General features: G+C 37.2%; 1 protein-coding gene across 1 annotated transcript; it reads right to left on the bottom strand.

Moving 5' to 3' along the window:
- Positions 1-7,409: 7,409 nt before the first annotated feature.
- On the bottom strand, positions 7,410-17,135 carry smyd4 (SET and MYND domain containing 4). The gene is made up of 10 exons (XM_084104097.1): positions 16,879-17,135; positions 16,519-16,663; positions 12,236-12,325; positions 9,533-10,505; positions 9,183-9,443; positions 8,876-9,048; positions 8,626-8,761; positions 8,428-8,544; positions 7,822-7,945; positions 7,410-7,729 (listed from the first exon to the last, which is right to left on the bottom strand). The coding sequence occupies exons 1-10, from the start codon at positions 17,010-17,012 to the stop codon at positions 7,600-7,602; spliced, it is 2,283 nt and encodes a 760-aa protein (XP_083960223.1). The 5' UTR covers positions 17,013-17,135; the 3' UTR covers positions 7,410-7,599.
- Between the last annotated feature and the right edge of the window lie 1,053 nt (positions 17,136-18,188).

Raw genomic sequence — 18,188 nt, 5'->3', positions numbered from 1 at the left:
TGTATATATATATATAATTTTTTTTTTTTTTCAGCATTCACCTTTTAGGTAATAAAACTGTGCATGTTCAGTTTAGTTCACAGTGCATTAACAGATACAACTTTTGATCTTAAATGTATAGAGATTACAGTCAGTTATGTTTTAAGTGAACAGTTGAGAAAGAAAACGCATGTGTAACAGTAGGCTATAATGGATATGTGAGTCAGGTCTTAAAGTGACAGCAGCCTAACATACTGCTAAAGCGATAATATTATCTATATGGCAGTTTTTCCCTGTGGCATCGATGTCAAAATTGTGGCCAGTGAAAATGCTGAGTAACTTTGCCATAAACCATTTGCCATAGTATATACAGCATTTCATCTTGAAAACATTGTAGGAAACGGCCTTAAAATAAAAAAGGTTGCCCTGTTTTTTCCCCCTGGAAGCTGAAGACAACAGCGGTGCTTGGTCACTGCCTCTGGGAGTGACCTTGGAGGGGCTGATGTGTGGCCTGGGCAGTGTCTACACACAAATTCAATTATTTATGGTGTGGCTGCTGTGTAGAACTCAACTGTTTGCTGAGAAGAAATCCCCTCATCCATCTCGGAGAGCTCCAGGGACTATGATTGAATGAAAGGACATCTGTTCAACAGGAAAGAGATTAAGAGAAGTGAAGTTATTCACACCAACATTAATTGTGCACAAGGACACTGTTTAAAAAAGCGATTATGGAATCAAAATAATGAAATTATCCTGATTGCTTAAAGAAATAAACCCATTTCAAAGACTGAATTTTCAAATTACAGAAAACTGGTAAACGCTGCTTCATAAGTGTTTCTGATACAATAGCTGAGGGAGTGACAACAAAATTTGACAAATTTTCTCTTCTGACCAATGTAATCAATCTCTCAGTATTATTCTCCCCTTTTGTTGTCATAGAAACACTATCATGGATTTTTTTTCTTTTGGTAATTTAGAAAATGGGAATGCAAAATGTAATGTATTAATTACATAAGTTTACCCAACTATGATGACTTCTCTGAGAACCCCAGAAATGAGAAAATGGTCCATTGTCACTGAAAGACTATATAGAACTTTATGGTGCCAGTGTTTCTGTTACATATCTTTCCCGTTGTCCGCACATGGTATTCCGAGGATTTGCTTTGTCCTTCCTCAACTTCCAATTTTAGAAAACTGCAGCTGAAATTACATCACCTTTCAAATAAACTTGACTCAGTTTCCCCTCTCAAATTCTCTCTCTCATTCTTTTCTGCTGACCTGGTCTCTTGCCCAGGGAGATGGTTGAAATAGCTCAATGTGTTATATAGGGATGGAGAGCGCTGCATTTAATGTGGACAAATATGAGCAGCGGCTCATCGTTGTTGTTGTTGTTTTTTTAAGGAAGATGGATAGATAGATAGATAGATAGATAGATAGATAGATAGATAGATAGATAGATAGATAGATAGATAGATAGATAGATAGATAGATAGATAGATAGATAGATAGATAGACCTTATTAAACAATACTGAAACCTTATAAAATCTAAGCCAACATCCTCCCACTTTGCTGGTAAAAATGTAGCCTTATTAAAGTTTAATGGCCCAGAGACCCTTCAATTAGTGAGTTTGGCTCATACATTAAAATAATGACTCTAATGAGGAGAGTAATGATGACTTTATTATGCACATACGAGGAGATTAAAACTGCTTTATCAGCCACTATGTGTCACTGAGCCTGCTAAAATAAGATGAAAAATAAGGTCAAAGAAAGTGTAATGAACAATGTGTTAATATTTAGCACCTCTGCAGGTCATGATATCCTATTACTGCTTTTTCTTTTAATAATTATACATTTATCTTGTAGGGTGGACATATTCATTTTTAATAATTATAATAAAATGTGTATTTCTGAAGGATCATGTGACACTGAAGACTGGGGTAATGGCTGCTTCAATTTCAAATTCTTTTTTTTTTTTGTGCAATATTATACAATGTTAATGTTTTTTTTTTTTTACTGTTCATATATATATATATATATATATATATACACACACACACACACACACACACAGTATACACATACAGTATATACATACACGCACAAACACACTAATCCAAATTGTGGTCATGTAATCTCATTCCTTTCTATTTGCTCATTTATCAGCAAATATGAAACTTTCTTCCGCTCAGTGTATGACCAAAGCATTGCAGGCCCGGATAGAGAAACCTCAGCTGATGCATTATGGTCATGTTATTGATTGTATTATATACAGTCAGTCATTTGATACATTAGTTCAGTTACAAAAATTGCAAAAAATTGAACTCTTGCTTAAAGAAACAGTCCAAAATAACAAGTTGTGTTATAATTTACTCTCTATCGTACAATTTCAAACCTCTATGATTTTTTTTCATGGGACACAAAAGCTGATTTATCAGGGTTCTGTAAGTCATTTGCAAACTTAATAGTTGGATCCTGTTTTCCAGTCAGTTTTCCTATGAAAAATATGTAAGGGTGACGATAGCTCTTTGGTTACGTCTCTCACTCTCACTGTCTGCCTGTAATGACCTTGGCTTATTAATGACCTGTGTTTGATTGACAGTCTAGCGTTGTGCTTGGTGGGACAGCTCACTCATCGCCCCAGCAGCTTCGCAGACAGTTTGAGAACCTGACATCAGCAAAACACGCACTCTTACACACATATATCTGACAACTCTCTCACAGCTCTGCTGTCAGTCAAAACGAGAGGTTTCTCTTAGCCAGTGAGACTGGCTCTTTCATGAGTCAGTATATCATAAAACCTGCATGCAGACAGTTTACATAATCAGGTCTGGTTACCTGATGGATTTACGTGGTGGAAACCAGCTGTGGAAAATTGGCCAAATGATTCCGCTGGCTGTGATGTGCTCGTGAACAGACCACACGCACAGGATGCTCCAGTGATCTGTGATATGAGACGTGATAGATGGCTTTTCATTACCAACAGAAGCATCCATTTTTATTTAAAGAGCACAAAAAAAAAAAAAAAAAAAAAAAAATGCATTTTGGCCATACAGTGGCTCCAAAAAGTATTTGAACACTTAAGTCACACTTAAAATATTCGGATTTGAGAGCATTAGATATAGCAAACCAAGAGACATTTTAAAGAAGGTGAAGTATACTTTCTAAAATAAAGTTTACTTTTTTACCAAAATATTTCAAGTATAGTTTAAAAATTCTGAAAAAAATAAAATAAAATCTGGACACTTTGTGGATGTTAAACTAAGTGGTATAAATGCTTGATTACTTCATAGATTTTTACTGATTAGATAGCTATCCAATCATTAAAGACCAAGTGGAAATGCCCTCCCGGAGGCATTCGAGACTGATAGCAATCCAATAGCTAAGTGTAGGATTCAGGTTCGTTTAACACATTATCACTTTTAAATCCACTCTGGAAAATTCAAAATTTTTCCCCCACAATCAGCACAGAAATATAATTAAAAAAAAAAAAAGTAATTTTTTACTATGATTAAATAGTTAAAATGGGTTAGAAAGTGAGTTTAATTTGAGTTTAAAAGCTCTAGCATCATTTATTCCCACTTGGTTTTATATTTTGCTATCTAAAGCAATGAAATTCATACGTTTGGGGCCGGTGTAGATGCTTTTTTGTTGTTTAATTCATCTAAGTGTAGAATTGCACTATAAGCATTACATACTGTGATAGAGGACACACTGTATACTGCTCAGTTGTGCTTTAATCCATGTAGACAATGTCAGAATGAATACAAATGCATGAGACAGACAAATCCACCTGATATTAAGTCAGGTGGGCATTTCTGCTGTTACAGAAGCCCCTGCACTGCAATCAAATGAGTGGGAGATATATGTGCAAATCTGCTCAGGTCAGCCATAAGTGTATGACCTCTTGCTATGTATGCATTTAGACAAGACATGTCACATGATCTTCAGAAAATGGGAATATTATCCTTCCAGAATGCTGAGCTATTGCTTGAGTTAATAATGCAGAATGATTTAAACAAAGGATGCCGCTCATCCTAGACCAACACTTCATATTTTCATAATTTCATAATTATTTTTAAACATTTTTATTTTCAAACATATTTTGCAAGGTTTTCGTTTTTCGAGTTTTAACAACCTGAAATGAAATTACCTGATATTTTTGAGAAATTTGCTGAACTTGACACACTGATTTTCAAATAACAGAACAATTTATAAATAAACAATAATTAAAGATAATGCCAAATTCAAGACTTTGACCTTGAAATTTGACTTTGAAATTTCAATTTGAATTACTAATTTTAATTAAGTCATCATGCAAGTATATTCAAGTCACTGTCTGTAAAAACTGTATTTTTAATATAAATTAATAGATCCATGTTATAATTCCTGTCTTGTTTCCCCTGTTTTGTGTTGAAGGACTTATGTTGAAGTGTATTCTGTTTCCATTGTTCCAGTGGTTCACTTCCTGTGTTTAGTTCCTATTTACTTTACATTTCCATTGATAGCTACCTTGTTTGTTGCCATAGTGATTCATTACTTACACCTGTTTCTTGTTAGCCCCTTGTTAACTTGTGTATATAAGTCAAAATCTGCGTAATAGTTTTGTACTACAATACTACAAAAAGGCATAATAATGGAACAACAGTTTTAATGTTGAATTTGCTGAAAACAGTAGATGTGAATTTGAGAACTTGTACAATAAATATTCGTACTTGTAAGTGAACATTTACACTCACAGCTCCAATGTGAAAACCTGTAAAATAAAAATCTAAAGCTGAATGTTGAAATTTGCACTCGAAATACTATGCCATTCACAGAAATACAATGACAGACACAAACTTGTAATATATATTTGCATTTAATCTTACATTCACATTCGCACAAAAAGAGTAGCAAAAGTCAAGGCGCAAAATTTGAAATTGCAGTGACAGATTTGAGAAGCTGCAAGTGCCTAATTGAGGTTGTACTGCGAATGTGAATGTAAGATTAAATGCAAATATATATTACAAGTTTGTGTCTGTCATTGTATTTCTGTGAATGGCATATTACACATTTGTGACTACCACAATCCTGGTCCAAACTTTATGTGGCACGTTGACTCGAAGCCTACGTGTTTTCGTGCTCGTCTATAGGCAACGCCATCTGGGCCGAGAACACTTAACAGTAACTGTACTATCTCCCTCTTCATACATTTTAAGTGCATCATTCTGTATCCAATCATTTGTCCGGATCCCGTGATTTCCTCAGATATATACATAACCACTGATGGTGGTTGAGGAAAGATTCCCGTAAAGTGCTCTGGGTGTAGGCCTACAGTAGAGATATGAAAGTGCTATATAAATGCCTCATTCATTCATTCATTCATAAAGCTGGATATCTCCATCCAGTCTGAAAAGTGTTTTCGCCTGTAAAGTCTATTCTGGCGCAGTATATTTTGTAACGTCCTAAAACAAATGGTAATGCCATATTGGTAGATTGGCACCTGTAGAATTTCCTTTTGTTGAAAGCCCAGATAAAAATAACTATTTTGTGTAGATCCATGTCCGAGGCAGTTCGACTTCACGAACGCATTACTTTACACACACACACACACGCACGAGAGTAATGAATTGGAAACACTCGCTCTGCGCCAGTGGACGCGCACCGTTATGTTTAGACTTTAATCTCGAAATGTTTTGACTTTAATCTCGAATTTTTAGAATTTTTTTCCCCCAGATTTTTTTATGTTTTTATTTTTATGTTTTTACATTGCGTTTCAGGGCTTCCGTAATATAATACAAAGTATAGTGTTTAAATAAATGTAATTACATGGTTAAAAAAAATAATTAAAATATAAAAAATAATGTTCTCTTGTTGACAGATTTTTTTTTTATAATTCTGGCAATAGGATGAACTGTTGAATGAGTGATCTTGAGTCAAGTCCCTGTAGTCATCCAATCTGGTGAAATATATAATATAAACTTGACAGGTGATTTTTTTATATATATATATAAAAAAGTAGTTTGAATAGAGTTGTTTAAAAGATGGAAGCAATTATCAAAGTAAAAATGTTGTTTAATTTTCCAATAAAAGATGATACATTTTTACTTGATTTGTTACATTTAATTACCCTTAGCAGATTTTGACTCATATATAGCCCTTGTGTTTCTCTTGTTGCCAGTCGATGTTTGCTGTAGCGTGTAGATTGTGTGCGTCCGAATTCCTTGCTTTCCGTGTTCCTTTGATATTGGTTTTTACAATCTGGAAAAGAGTATGTCGTCATATAGGCTACTATATAAATATTCACATCACATCATTGTACATGAAAGTATTTAATTTATTTATTACTTATTTGCTGTAATTGATAAGCTACTTCAGATAAGCCCTTGCTTATGATTAATCTCCCAAGGTATTAAATATTAATCCCATTCCATAAAAATAAAAAAATATCATGAACATGCCCTTAAGCATAAAAAGTTATTTCTAACATGGAGGTCACATATCCAGCCATGCTGATTATCTGCCTGTTGAGAGTCTGAACGGCCCTGAATGTCAACATGAGGTCACACACACATAGTTCCTGCTCTCCTGAGATATATAATCTCATTATCCCCTGACTGTTAAACAGATTTACCGACGCAAAAACCTTGACTAGAGGCTCAAACCAACCACTGGAATAATGCGTTTCTAAATAGCATATCCAAAAACCTCACACAGGCTGGTGGTTGTAAGAGTGATGAATGTGCTCAATCTACTGGCACTGGCTTGGATTCCCCTTTACCAGCTGTTTTTAAGGAGAAGTATAGAGAAGGTGGTTTAATTCCTTGTGAGTACAGAGATAGTCCCATGGGTTTCACTCTAGTTGTCTGAGAGCCTATTAGCTACATTAAATGTCAAAGGCCTTCACTGGATTATTGTTCTTAAATATATACGGCCGGCCGTTTTGTATCAGTGTGTTGGTGTTTGGTGATACATTTTTTTCTAACACATCTAAAGGGATCACACTCTATAGGCCGAGAACAATATGATAAACTAAATGTTTTAAGAGGTTCTCCTGCACTTCAATGTTGAAGAACATTAAATATTCAAGAGCACAGGATTCTACTTTTTCTGTTTCTTGAGGGATACCATGATGCAATGGTAGAATATGAATTACAAAAAGCCTTTTATAATGCCTACCATCATGCTAAACTTGAATATGGAGTACAACCATACCATAAAAAGAGATGCATTGGTTTGTTTTGAGGATTGACACTTCACTGAGTATTGACACACAGAGCTGTGCTGTGTCTCATAAGCATGGTCTCATTACCTCACTGTTGTTAAAGACCGCCACCTAGAGGTATGAAATGGTGTTTGCAAACTGCTATTACTGTTGCTTGAATTTAAGGTAAGGGATTTAATGACAGACTTAAATGATGACAGATTAATGACAGTAGACAGATTTCAATTTGATTGTATATTTACATTCATAGTTTTACTTTTCTACTTTTAAATGTAGGGGCATCAAGAACTCCAATAAAGTATCACATCGCATGTTAATTCATGACTTAATACTACTGCACATATATCAAAAAAATAAAAAAAGTTCAAAAGCATCACATGTTGTTTGAAAATACCATTCAGTTTCGGTTATTTCACAGCAGTTCTTGTAGACAGCGTTCCATTTCATGAAGTTCCTGTAGTTCCTCACAGTGAGGGCCACAGTGGAGAGAGAGGAGCCTATGGGCCCTGGGAATCACAGAGAGAGCCGCACCACAGTCTCCTCTGTCAAAGGAAAGAGGAGAAGAACTGTTTTTGATCATAAACAAAAGTATAAGAAGTCTCATCGGATAGAGTTTGACAAGTTGAGCTCTTACGCGTTAAAATGTAGTTGTGCTAGTTTAAAAAGCTGTCGTCCAAGCTCAATGCTGTCCTCTCCGAATTGGGCCTGAACAGCAACAATGCTGCGCTTTAGATGGGACGCAGCCAGAATCCATTCACCTGTCAGTAAAATAATCCTAAAATCATACTACACTCTTCACTAGTATGAATTTAGATGTTACTTATTTCATCAGTCAACAGGCAATGAAAAAAAAAGTACAACACCTTGTCACTGGGCAGTACCCTCAACTATGTACCTTATCTACTCCTACAAGGTGCAACCTTTAAGCAACCTTGGCTTAAAGTTATAATATTTACCCTTAGAGGCTGCAGAATGTGTTTTTGCATATAACTGCACTGCTTTTCCATGTTTTTTTCTATGTAAACATATGCTAGACGTACATGAGCATCTTGTGACACAGCATTCTAAAAAAAAAAATTGCGCTCAACTTTAAAGAAGTTTTATTTATCTTTTCACCTAAAGATGTCCCTTTAAGGGTACTGTCCTAGTGATAAGCTGTTGTACCCCTAAAGGTACATTTTTTGTATCAGTTTTTCTGAGAGTATTAGGAACATGTGACATATCAGGCTGTTGTTCTCACCTGTTGTGGCATACACACGAGCGGTCGCATCTGCTAGCTCTCCTTGGAGAGGGTGAGTCTCTGTTAGGATGCTGTTTGCCTGAGAAGTAGCTGATTTTAGGATCTTTAGGGCTTTGTCTGCAAGACATGGATACATATTATTGATATTTATGGATATCTAACATTGAAAAAACAGTTTGATTCATATTGAGGGAGTACCCAATCTGTCTCTCTCCATAAGATGAAAGGCTTCATCCAAAAGACACTGTAAACCCTGAAGTCTGTTTTGTACATCGGCACTGGTGATCTGATGACCACAGGATGGCAAAGAGCACATGTACCCATCCATATGGGACTGAAATAGTATTAAAGCATTTGTTTGGCAAATGGTTCCTTTAGTAAATAAATGTGTAATACCAGCAATATCTCCAAATATTTTGATCAGTTTTACTTTTCTGCAAATGTTTACCTGAAGAGGCTTTTCACATTTCACACACTTCAGACCAGGTGTTGCGTTTTCTTTTGCATTCTGGCTTCCTGCTGATAGGTCTATCAGACAGGCTTGACAGTTGCAATGGAAAAAGTACTGCTCCAGCAGGTGGCGCTGACGCTCCTTCACCTCCATTCTGCTACAGTGTGGGCCTGTGAAGAAATTATGACATTAAAAAAAACATATATATATATATATATATATATATATATATATATATATATATATATAAATAAATGTAAATATATATTTCAAACCAGCCTAAAACTGAATTCACATGTTTTACCATAACAGTGCAGAATCTCCTGTCCTGCAGTAAGATGTTTTGAAGCGCGTACAGTGACCGTCACACCACAGTGAGAGCTCTCTGGATGGTCAATGTGACCTTCAGAACAGCCGAGCTGACTGAGCGGGTCATTCTGAAAGCCTGCAGTAAAGGAGATGCTTGTGTTTGGACTGCAGGAGTGGTTAAGTAGGCTGAGTACAGGAAATATTGCTGTGGCAATTCGGATTTCACTACTGGACTGAACAGCCATACCACTTTCTTCTGTAAGAAAATGATTAACAATCATTAAAATTCATGAATCTAATGTATTAATTGGCAGTTTGAGTTTAAGCATGTGAGTTCTGTCGAACCTTTGACCCTAACAGCAGTGAGTGCTTGAGCGTTACACCTGAGCTGCATCATGTGTCTCAGAGCTGTGGCTCCTAGCATGCTCATCTCAGGCTGCCAGATTCCACTAACTCCTTCGTCCTTGCAAGATGCCCACATGTCCGGTGGGGATCCACCTTGCAGCCTCCTATAAAGCACCGCCATGGTGATCGCCAATAAGAAGCGTGAGCTGGGTGAGTGTTGTGCCACATGTGGTAAAAGGCTGTAGATGCCCATGTATGAATTGCCATGATAACAGTCGGTATGGTCTAAATCTTCTCTACAGTGGCCTCCAAGACTCAACTTGACTGGCGAATCACTTTTATAAGAGCTACATGTCACGTGGTCTTCTTGTGAAAAGTCTGAAGCGTTTTTCTTCACTCTTTGAACTTCATTTTGTCCGGCTTTCAGGGCCACTCTTAGTGCAAGATGTCCCAAAACCCCAATGGCCAACAGATCTGCTCCAATTGGGCACTCCCATTGGTGCCAGCGCTCCCAAGCATCTTTTTGACAGCTTTCTCCACAGTACCGAGCGTAACTACAGTTTGGACAAGGCACAAAGCTCAATGATTGGCTCAGGCAGTGGTGACAGTGTCGGTCTTCAGTATCAAAAGTCTTTCCTTCCTTTTTGGTCTCTGTATTGAGTTTGTTACTTGGTATGAGTACATAACAGAACGCCTCGTCCTCCAGCACCACCTCGCCAGCTGGTTTATTTTCCGTGGCTAATATGTGGCGACCTTTCTCTGGACTGAAACAAACAGACACACCATGTGAAATACAAGTAGTAGAGTTTCTGCTTTTCTGGCATGGTGGTGTTTGATGATTTGTGGTTGGCATGTTGGATTTTTCTGGTTTTCTAAGTTGATTCAGGCATGCAGCTTGTCTAGTTCTCAGTTTGTCTTGCAGGTGGCTTGGGTAACCAGCCTCCAAAGAACGTTGAATATCCTGAAGACATTCCTGAGGGAAAAAAAAGAAAATCACTTAAAATCATATACAGTGAGGAAAATAAGTATTTGAACACCCTGCTATTTTGCAAGTTCTCCCACTTAGAAATCATGGAGGGGTCTGAAATTGTCATCGTAGGTGCATGTCCACTGTGAGAGACATAATCTAAAAAAAAAAATCCAGAAATCACAATGTATGATTTTGTTAACTATTTATTTGTATGATACAGCTGCAAATAAGTATTTGAACACCTGAGAAAATCAGTGTTAATATTTGGTACAGTAGCCTTTGTTTGCAATTACAGAGGTCAAACGTTTCCTGTAGTTTTTCACCAGGTTTGCACACACTGCAGGAGGGATTTTGGCCCACTCCTCCACACAGATCTTCTCTAGATCAGTCAGGTTTCTGGGCTGTCGCTGAGAAACACGGAGTTTGAGCTCCCTCCAAAGATTCTCTATTGGGTTTAGGTCTGGAGACTGGCTAGGCCACGCCAGAACCTTGATATGCTTCTTACAGAGCCACTCCTTGGTTATCCTGGCTGTGTGCTTCGGGTCATTGTCATGTTGGAAGACCCAGCCTCGACCCATCTTCAATGCTCTAACTGAGGGAAGGAGGTTGTTCCCCAAAATCTCACAATACATGGCCCCGGTCATCCTCTCCTTAATACAGTGCAGTCGCCCTGTCCCATGTGCAGAAAAACACCCCCAAAGCATGATGCTACCACCCCCATGCTTCACAGTAGGGATGGTGTTCTTGGGATGGTACTCATCATTCTTCTTCCTCCAAACACGTTTAGTGGAATTATGACCAAAAAGTTCTATTTTGGTCTCATCTGACCACATGACTTTCTCCCATGACTCCTCTGGATCATCCAAATGGTCATTGGCAAACTTAAGACGGGCCTTGACATGTGCTGGTTTAAGCAGGGGAACCTTCCGTGCCATGCATGATTTCAAACCATGATGTCTTAGTGTATTACCAACAGTAACCTTGGAAACGGTGGTCCCAGCTCTTTTCAGGTCATTGACCAGCTCCTCCCGTGTAGTTCTGGGCTGATTTCTCACCTTTCTTAGGATCAATGAGACCCCACGAGGTGAGATCTTGCATGGAGCCTCAGTCCGAGGGAGATTGACAGTCATGTTTAGCTTCTTCCATTTTCTAATGATTGCTCCAACAGTGGACCTTTTTTCACCAAGCTGCTTGGCAATTTCCCCGTAGCCCTTTCCAGCCTTGTGGAGGTGTACAATTTTGTCTCTAGTGTCTTTGGACAGCTCTTTGGTCTTGGCCATGTTAGTAGTTGGATTCTTACTGATTGTATGGGGTGGACAGGTGTCTTTATGCAGCTAACGACCTCAAACAGGTGCATCTAATTTAGGATAATAAATGGAGTGGAGGTGGGCATTTTAAAGGCAGACTAACAGGTCTTTGAGGGTCAGAATTCTAGCTGATAGACAGGTGTTCAAATACTTATTTGCAGCTGTATCGTACAAATCAATAGTTAAAAAATCATATATTGTGATTTCTGGATTTTTTTTTTAGATTATGTCTCTCACAGTGGACATGCACCTACGATGACAATTTCAGACCCCTCCATGATTTCCAAGTGGGAGAACTTGCAAAATAGCAGGGTGTTCAAATACTTATTTTCCTCACTGTAGATGTGTCAGTGTTGCACTAAACAATTTGTCTTGTCCTTATTTGAATACTTCCACACAAAAAAAGAGCATAAGACAGACTCTTACTCTGTAGAGGCCATGATAAAAGAGGGCTGCAGAACGGTTAGCATAGCACAAGGATAGCTCTTCTGTATTCTTGTCTGCATTACAAACACCCTGAAACATCAGAGAGAATGGGAATATATCATGATAACAGTACAACCTGCCATTTGAAATCCAAACCATTTTTAGCATAAACACTGTGCTCAAACCATCATAAAACGTTTTCTGAACCACAGTGATTAACTTTATTCACAATATGTCCTAGTACCTCAATCTTAACGGTTTCAAGATGGATTGCTCACCATCAGATTGTGTTGCCCCATGTTTCTTATACCAGGAGTTTCTAATATCTATCAACCTGATACTGGCTAGATCCATCTTCATGCAGGAAAGAATCAAACAGTTGGACAGAGGCTGATATATGCTGCGCCATTCTTTATTCTTTTTGCGTTTTGCTCTCTGCTCTCAATTAAAAATATTTGTTAAAGGTAACCTGTCGAGTGCATCCTTACAACACAGTAGGTTACACCATGTTTCTTGTGTATACCTTACAACGCATCAATCTGTGTTCAGATTTCTGAATTAGCATTTTGACATTTATAATAGGCCTACAGTATATTTGATGCCTTGTCCATCCTCTGATCTGTTCGCAACTGCAATGAAAATCAACGTAATGCTTAAACTTTTAATAAGCAGGGGAAATTCCTGACTTTAAATAAATAATAATTTACAGTCTTAGGACATTTGCGCTGCAAGAATGTACAGGGAGACTGGTAATGTTTACTTATTGAAATGAGATTTAATTTCCTATTAATTCAATAGAATGCCTGGGAACCCCAATATGGCACAGAAGAAGAAAGAAGTATGACAAATAGCAGTTTACTAAATGTTAAACATTATATAATGTATAGGCCTATTAACAGTGACGTGCGGTGATGTCTTAAAGAGGCTAGGCACTGAGTTATGAAAGCCAGATTACCTGATTTATTGTTTAGGCTAATAATGCATAATAACAGTAAACGTTACGCACAAGCGCGGGAATCAAGAAATCAAGAATATCAAGAAATGTACAAATCAGGATGTATAGCGTGTATTCTCTCAGTCTCTCTCTCTCTCTCTCTACTCACACACACACATACACGCACGTCGCACACACACACAAGCGCGGCACAGGCACACACGTAGTTAATGTTCACTCCAGCATTAGAATGCAACCATTCTTAATCCTTATTGTTGCACAGCGGCCAAAAGTAAAAGTAAAATCACACACTGCTCAATTGAATATGAAGGCAAATGGCTTGCATTAATTCAACCATATTTATCAATTCAATATTAAGCCCAAAATAGTTTTTGACTCACCAATCGGTAGATTATTTGTAGCCTACTGCCTACATAAAATTCATCCGCCGCCCTTTCCTCGTGAAGACGTCGATCACAGCTTTGTAAATCTTTATGGGCCTTCAGTTTGCAAAGTCTCTGGCTCTCAATTTAAAACAATTTTTAACTCTGTGATGACGGCCTTTTAACTCCGGTGCTGTCATTTTGGCTTTGAATTTGGCGCGGGGATTAGGCATGTAGGCTAGCTGTGGTGTAACGTTAATGACGTTAGCTGCACAAATGTCCAGTGATATCTCGATTTTAATTGGTCCATGTCTGATATGTTACGGAGATGTTACGGGCATACCATATTTACGTCCAAAGGCACAGCAGAGTTGTGCTTTTTGACGTACATGTTAAAGAAAACAGGATCGAAGTGCGCATGCGCAACATGGGTTTTTCGCTTGCCGTCTGCAATGAATGGACAGTAAAAGCACTGCTTATTCTACGATTTGTTTTTTATTTGGTTATGCGTAACTGCTACATTTGTCATCATAACGTCTAAATAATTGGAATAACACACATATTGCATATATAAATCACAAGATTAAACAGTAAAAATACAAATACAAGTTTATTATTTAATAAACAATTTTATTTTTGAATTTTGGCAGGGTAGGCAGTGCCTAGTTTGCCTACCCAGACCGCACGTCACTGCCTATTAAATATAATGTTGCAAAGCAATACTTTACCATTTTTTCCAAATAATTCATTTTATAATGATACTGTTATTGATATTGATATTGACCTTGATAGTACTTGGTAGCGAAAAGACAAGTTGTTTTGCCAAACCCAGCCGTCACCAACCGGACGGAATAGCAAAACAATCTGTTATCAAACAGGTTTCCAGAACCCTCGAGGTTTCCTGCTCCCTCTGCCTGTCATTGGTCAAACAAGCACATAACCCCGCCCCAAACTCACGCTATTGGTTGAGCCACAGTTAGTTACTGATATCAAATCGATATCAGCGCGGATTATGCACGTTAAGGAATAAAGCAGGAATAAATAGTAACAAATCAGGAATACAGTGCTATAATCATACACAAAAATGTAAATTAGGGACTGTTCGTTATTTATTTAAGGGGCCACCGGAGGAGTTTTGAGATCTGTTGTCAAAAAAGACATGACCCTCCCTTCGCCAGCAATAATTTTTTCTATGACCCTCCAAAATAATTGTGAAAAAAGGCATGACCCTCCCCGATAATTTATTGATTAGCCTACTTCTGTACTGGTTTGCGCTTGGCAAAGATGTTCAGATAGCCATTGTTTGTTTGTTTTTTAAACCATAAACTCTTGCTTTCTCATTTTACTAGGGCTGTAACGATAGACCAAACCTACGATTTGGTTCGTATCACGATTTTTGATTTTAGATTTGAAAAAAATCATGTTTTCGGTGCTGATGCGGTGTGACTCGTTCAACATGTGGGTGGCGCTGCCAACAAAGCATCTAAAAGCTGTCACAAAGAACCGGCAAAAGTAATGATTATTAATATGTCAAATATAGCAAGGAGACATTTTAATTGTTTATTAATAAACAAGTGTTTTCTGTGTCTACTGCAAAGATGAAGTTGACGATGCGTCGCGATCTTCTCAGAACGCGCCAGAGAGAAATGCACATTTCATAAGGAGAAAGCAGTCTGTTTTCTTTCGTTATGAATTGTTCTGTTTAAAAGTAGACATTTCAAGCTTTCTATATATTTCTCCGGTCTGTGAGGCAAGTAGCCTATCTTACGCTGAGTTTCGGTTCATTTATGAGACAAGATCCAGTTCACTCGCCCGCGCCTCCATGTCATGATTATCTATTTTCTACTATATTTAGACTACTTCTTATTTATTAAATCCAGATGAAAGATTGATTAAAATTAAGATAAAATTAATAAAAAAACGAAATTCACTTTAAAGAAAGGCTTTGTGCTTTCTGTTTGAGGTTTCTGTGAAATTTTTAAAGTTGCTTCAGAGCAGTCATGTCCGTAATGGAGAACTGTCATGCCCATAACACGTCACATGTGTATTTCCCTCATATTAAATATAAAACTCATGTGTAGACTGATATTTTTCTAATGTCTTGACTCCTTTCAGACGTTTCAAAATATTGGTATTAAATGCATTTTCTGAGAATTTTTATTTTAAGTTTTGACTGCAAATGTCACGACCATAACACTGGAATCGCCCAATTTTAACGAATTTATCCTCAACTAGTTTTTGTGGTGTAGGTCTATGTATTTTATGTTAACTTAAATAATACTAATAGTAATTTAAAGATGTGGTAGCCCTACATCTTACACATCGTGGAAACAAAACAAGAATGGAAACTAAAATATGCAGTATCGCGCTACAGCGCACATTCTATCAGCAGTTCTGGCGCCTCAGTCCCAACTGTAAAACTCGACGTACATTCACATCACATGTTAATGCAGCGGTAGAGTTACACTCACAGGACACTGTGCACTTAACAAAAGTTCATTATTTGCTCGTGCTTTAAAGCTTTGCCGGGTAAACATTTCTTTGGCATTCTGTTCTAACATGATGCACTTTTTCTAAGCGCGAACTGAACTAGTGCGCACGCACTGTCAAACAGCGCCAAACTGGATTTTTGTTGGGTCAGACCCATCTGATATCGAAGGGCGGCTGATAACGCGAGATCAACATGGAGCTAAATGGAAAAAAATAGCACCAAACAAGCCACTTTGAAATGTTGCTATTTTCATGAATATAAAAGTTGGGTGACCCTCCCCCTAGACTAAAAAAAGTTGGATGACCCTCCCCTCAACAAAGAATAAAAAGACATGACCCTCCCCTATTTTCCTCCGGTGGCCCCTTCCATAAATACCGAACGGTCCCTTAACAAACAAAATGACATACATCAAATGTATTAATGTATAATATCGTTATTATAAGAAGCAGGTATTTAGATCGCGTATTTTCCTTACCTTGGAGTAATAGAGTGCAGCGACTGTGTAATCCTTCACTTTGAAGCTGAGGTTACCTTGCTGTCTAAACTCAGATGCCCTCTCAGGAGACTTTTTCACAGAATACTTCTCAGAGATTCTGGAGAAAGTGTTGAGATCTTCTGGGCTGAAATATGGACAAATGACAAAAGGTATGTCGAATATTTATTTTTATTTAGAAACATACAGCTGATATTTAAATATTTTCAAATTGTTCACACTATATTGAATATCTCAATACAAACTAGTGCAGCAACGTACAAAGGCAGATTAGTATCATATTAGGCTATCTAAAATAATTTAAGCGATTTTATAAACAACTCCAGAGTGCAATATACTGACCCTAATATTGACAGCCCGTGGCTGAATATCACTTCTATATCTGTCAGAAGGCAGAAGCCTTCAGTTTCTTCAGATCTCATTTCCGTCCATTTCTGCTCGACATGCCGAACCCACTCTGGACAGGGCAGATCCATTCAAAAATACGCTCAAAAAGATACCTATTAACCGAAAAAAATTAGGTACGAAATTGTTTAAACACTTTGGATTTGACGGCAATAAAGTGACTTCCTGTTAAAACTTTTATCAATCTTCAAAATACAGGCCCTGGCAAGCTGCTTGTTTAAAAAAATAAAAAATAAAAAACAATTAATAATAATATTTAACAAAAAATGTAATTTAACTGTAGCTATAAATACAAATAATAGCTATTAAAAGGGGGAACATAAATTAGTTTACATGTTAGTTTGATGTACTTTTTAGCATTTTAATTTAGATTGTAGATTGTTTTAATATATTCATAATAAATGATTAATGTAAATACTTTTATGTCGCCTGCTGCCTCCTGGGAAGTTTGTTGGTCTTTCTTTTTTTTTTTTTTGCTTTATTCATCAACTCAAATGATGCCTCTTTGAAAGCAGAGATACAGTAAGAATCACTGGGAAGGGAGGTGCATTAATTTCCCCAGTAGGTGGCGACATTGTTCCACGTTACAATCTTATTTTTTTAAAAACACTCCTCTCAGGGACACAAGGCAGATGCACATAGGTATCAGTTGTTGCCACGCATTTTGTTCTTTTAATAGGCTATCTCTTTCTGTTGGTCAAGCTCTCTGGGGACTTCATTAGCTATTGTATCTCCAGGGGGAATACAATTACTGTTTAAAGAGTCAGTTCTGTCACTAAATGCCTATATTTACAGCCCCAATGCTTTCATATTAGGTCTAATGCAGGTTTTGTCCTGGACATTATAAATACAGTGTTTAATCAATGTCAAAAGAATTTGAATCTCCTTCATAAGGATTTATAGGATTTGTTCTTTGGTTTGCTGTGAGAAATTGTCCTCTGAAAATAGAGCATTTTATTTTTGATGAAATTAATCAGCATCTGCAAAATGAGAACTGCTATACAATATTTGTGAGTTTTGTCATTTACTTGGAAATGTTTACCCACTAGACAAAAACACTTACTACAGCTTCACTGTACTTATTTCTTGTACGAAGAAAGAAATACCATTTAGTTCATAAATATATAATGACATATAGCATACATTTTCCTATACAGCTCATAAATACTTTACTGGGTGGTTGCAGGTAGATTAGGCCACTTTTTTTATTCATCTCAACATGTTATACAGCTCTAACTGAACTCAAT

The sequence above is a fragment of the Abramis brama genome, assembly GCF_963993115.1.
Source record: "Abramis brama genome assembly, chromosome: 25".
Classification (NCBI taxonomy): domain Eukaryota; kingdom Metazoa; phylum Chordata; class Actinopteri; order Cypriniformes; family Leuciscidae; genus Abramis; species Abramis brama.
The sequence above is the reverse complement of the archived record's forward strand: the minus strand, read 5'-3'. Positions and strand labels throughout refer to the sequence as shown.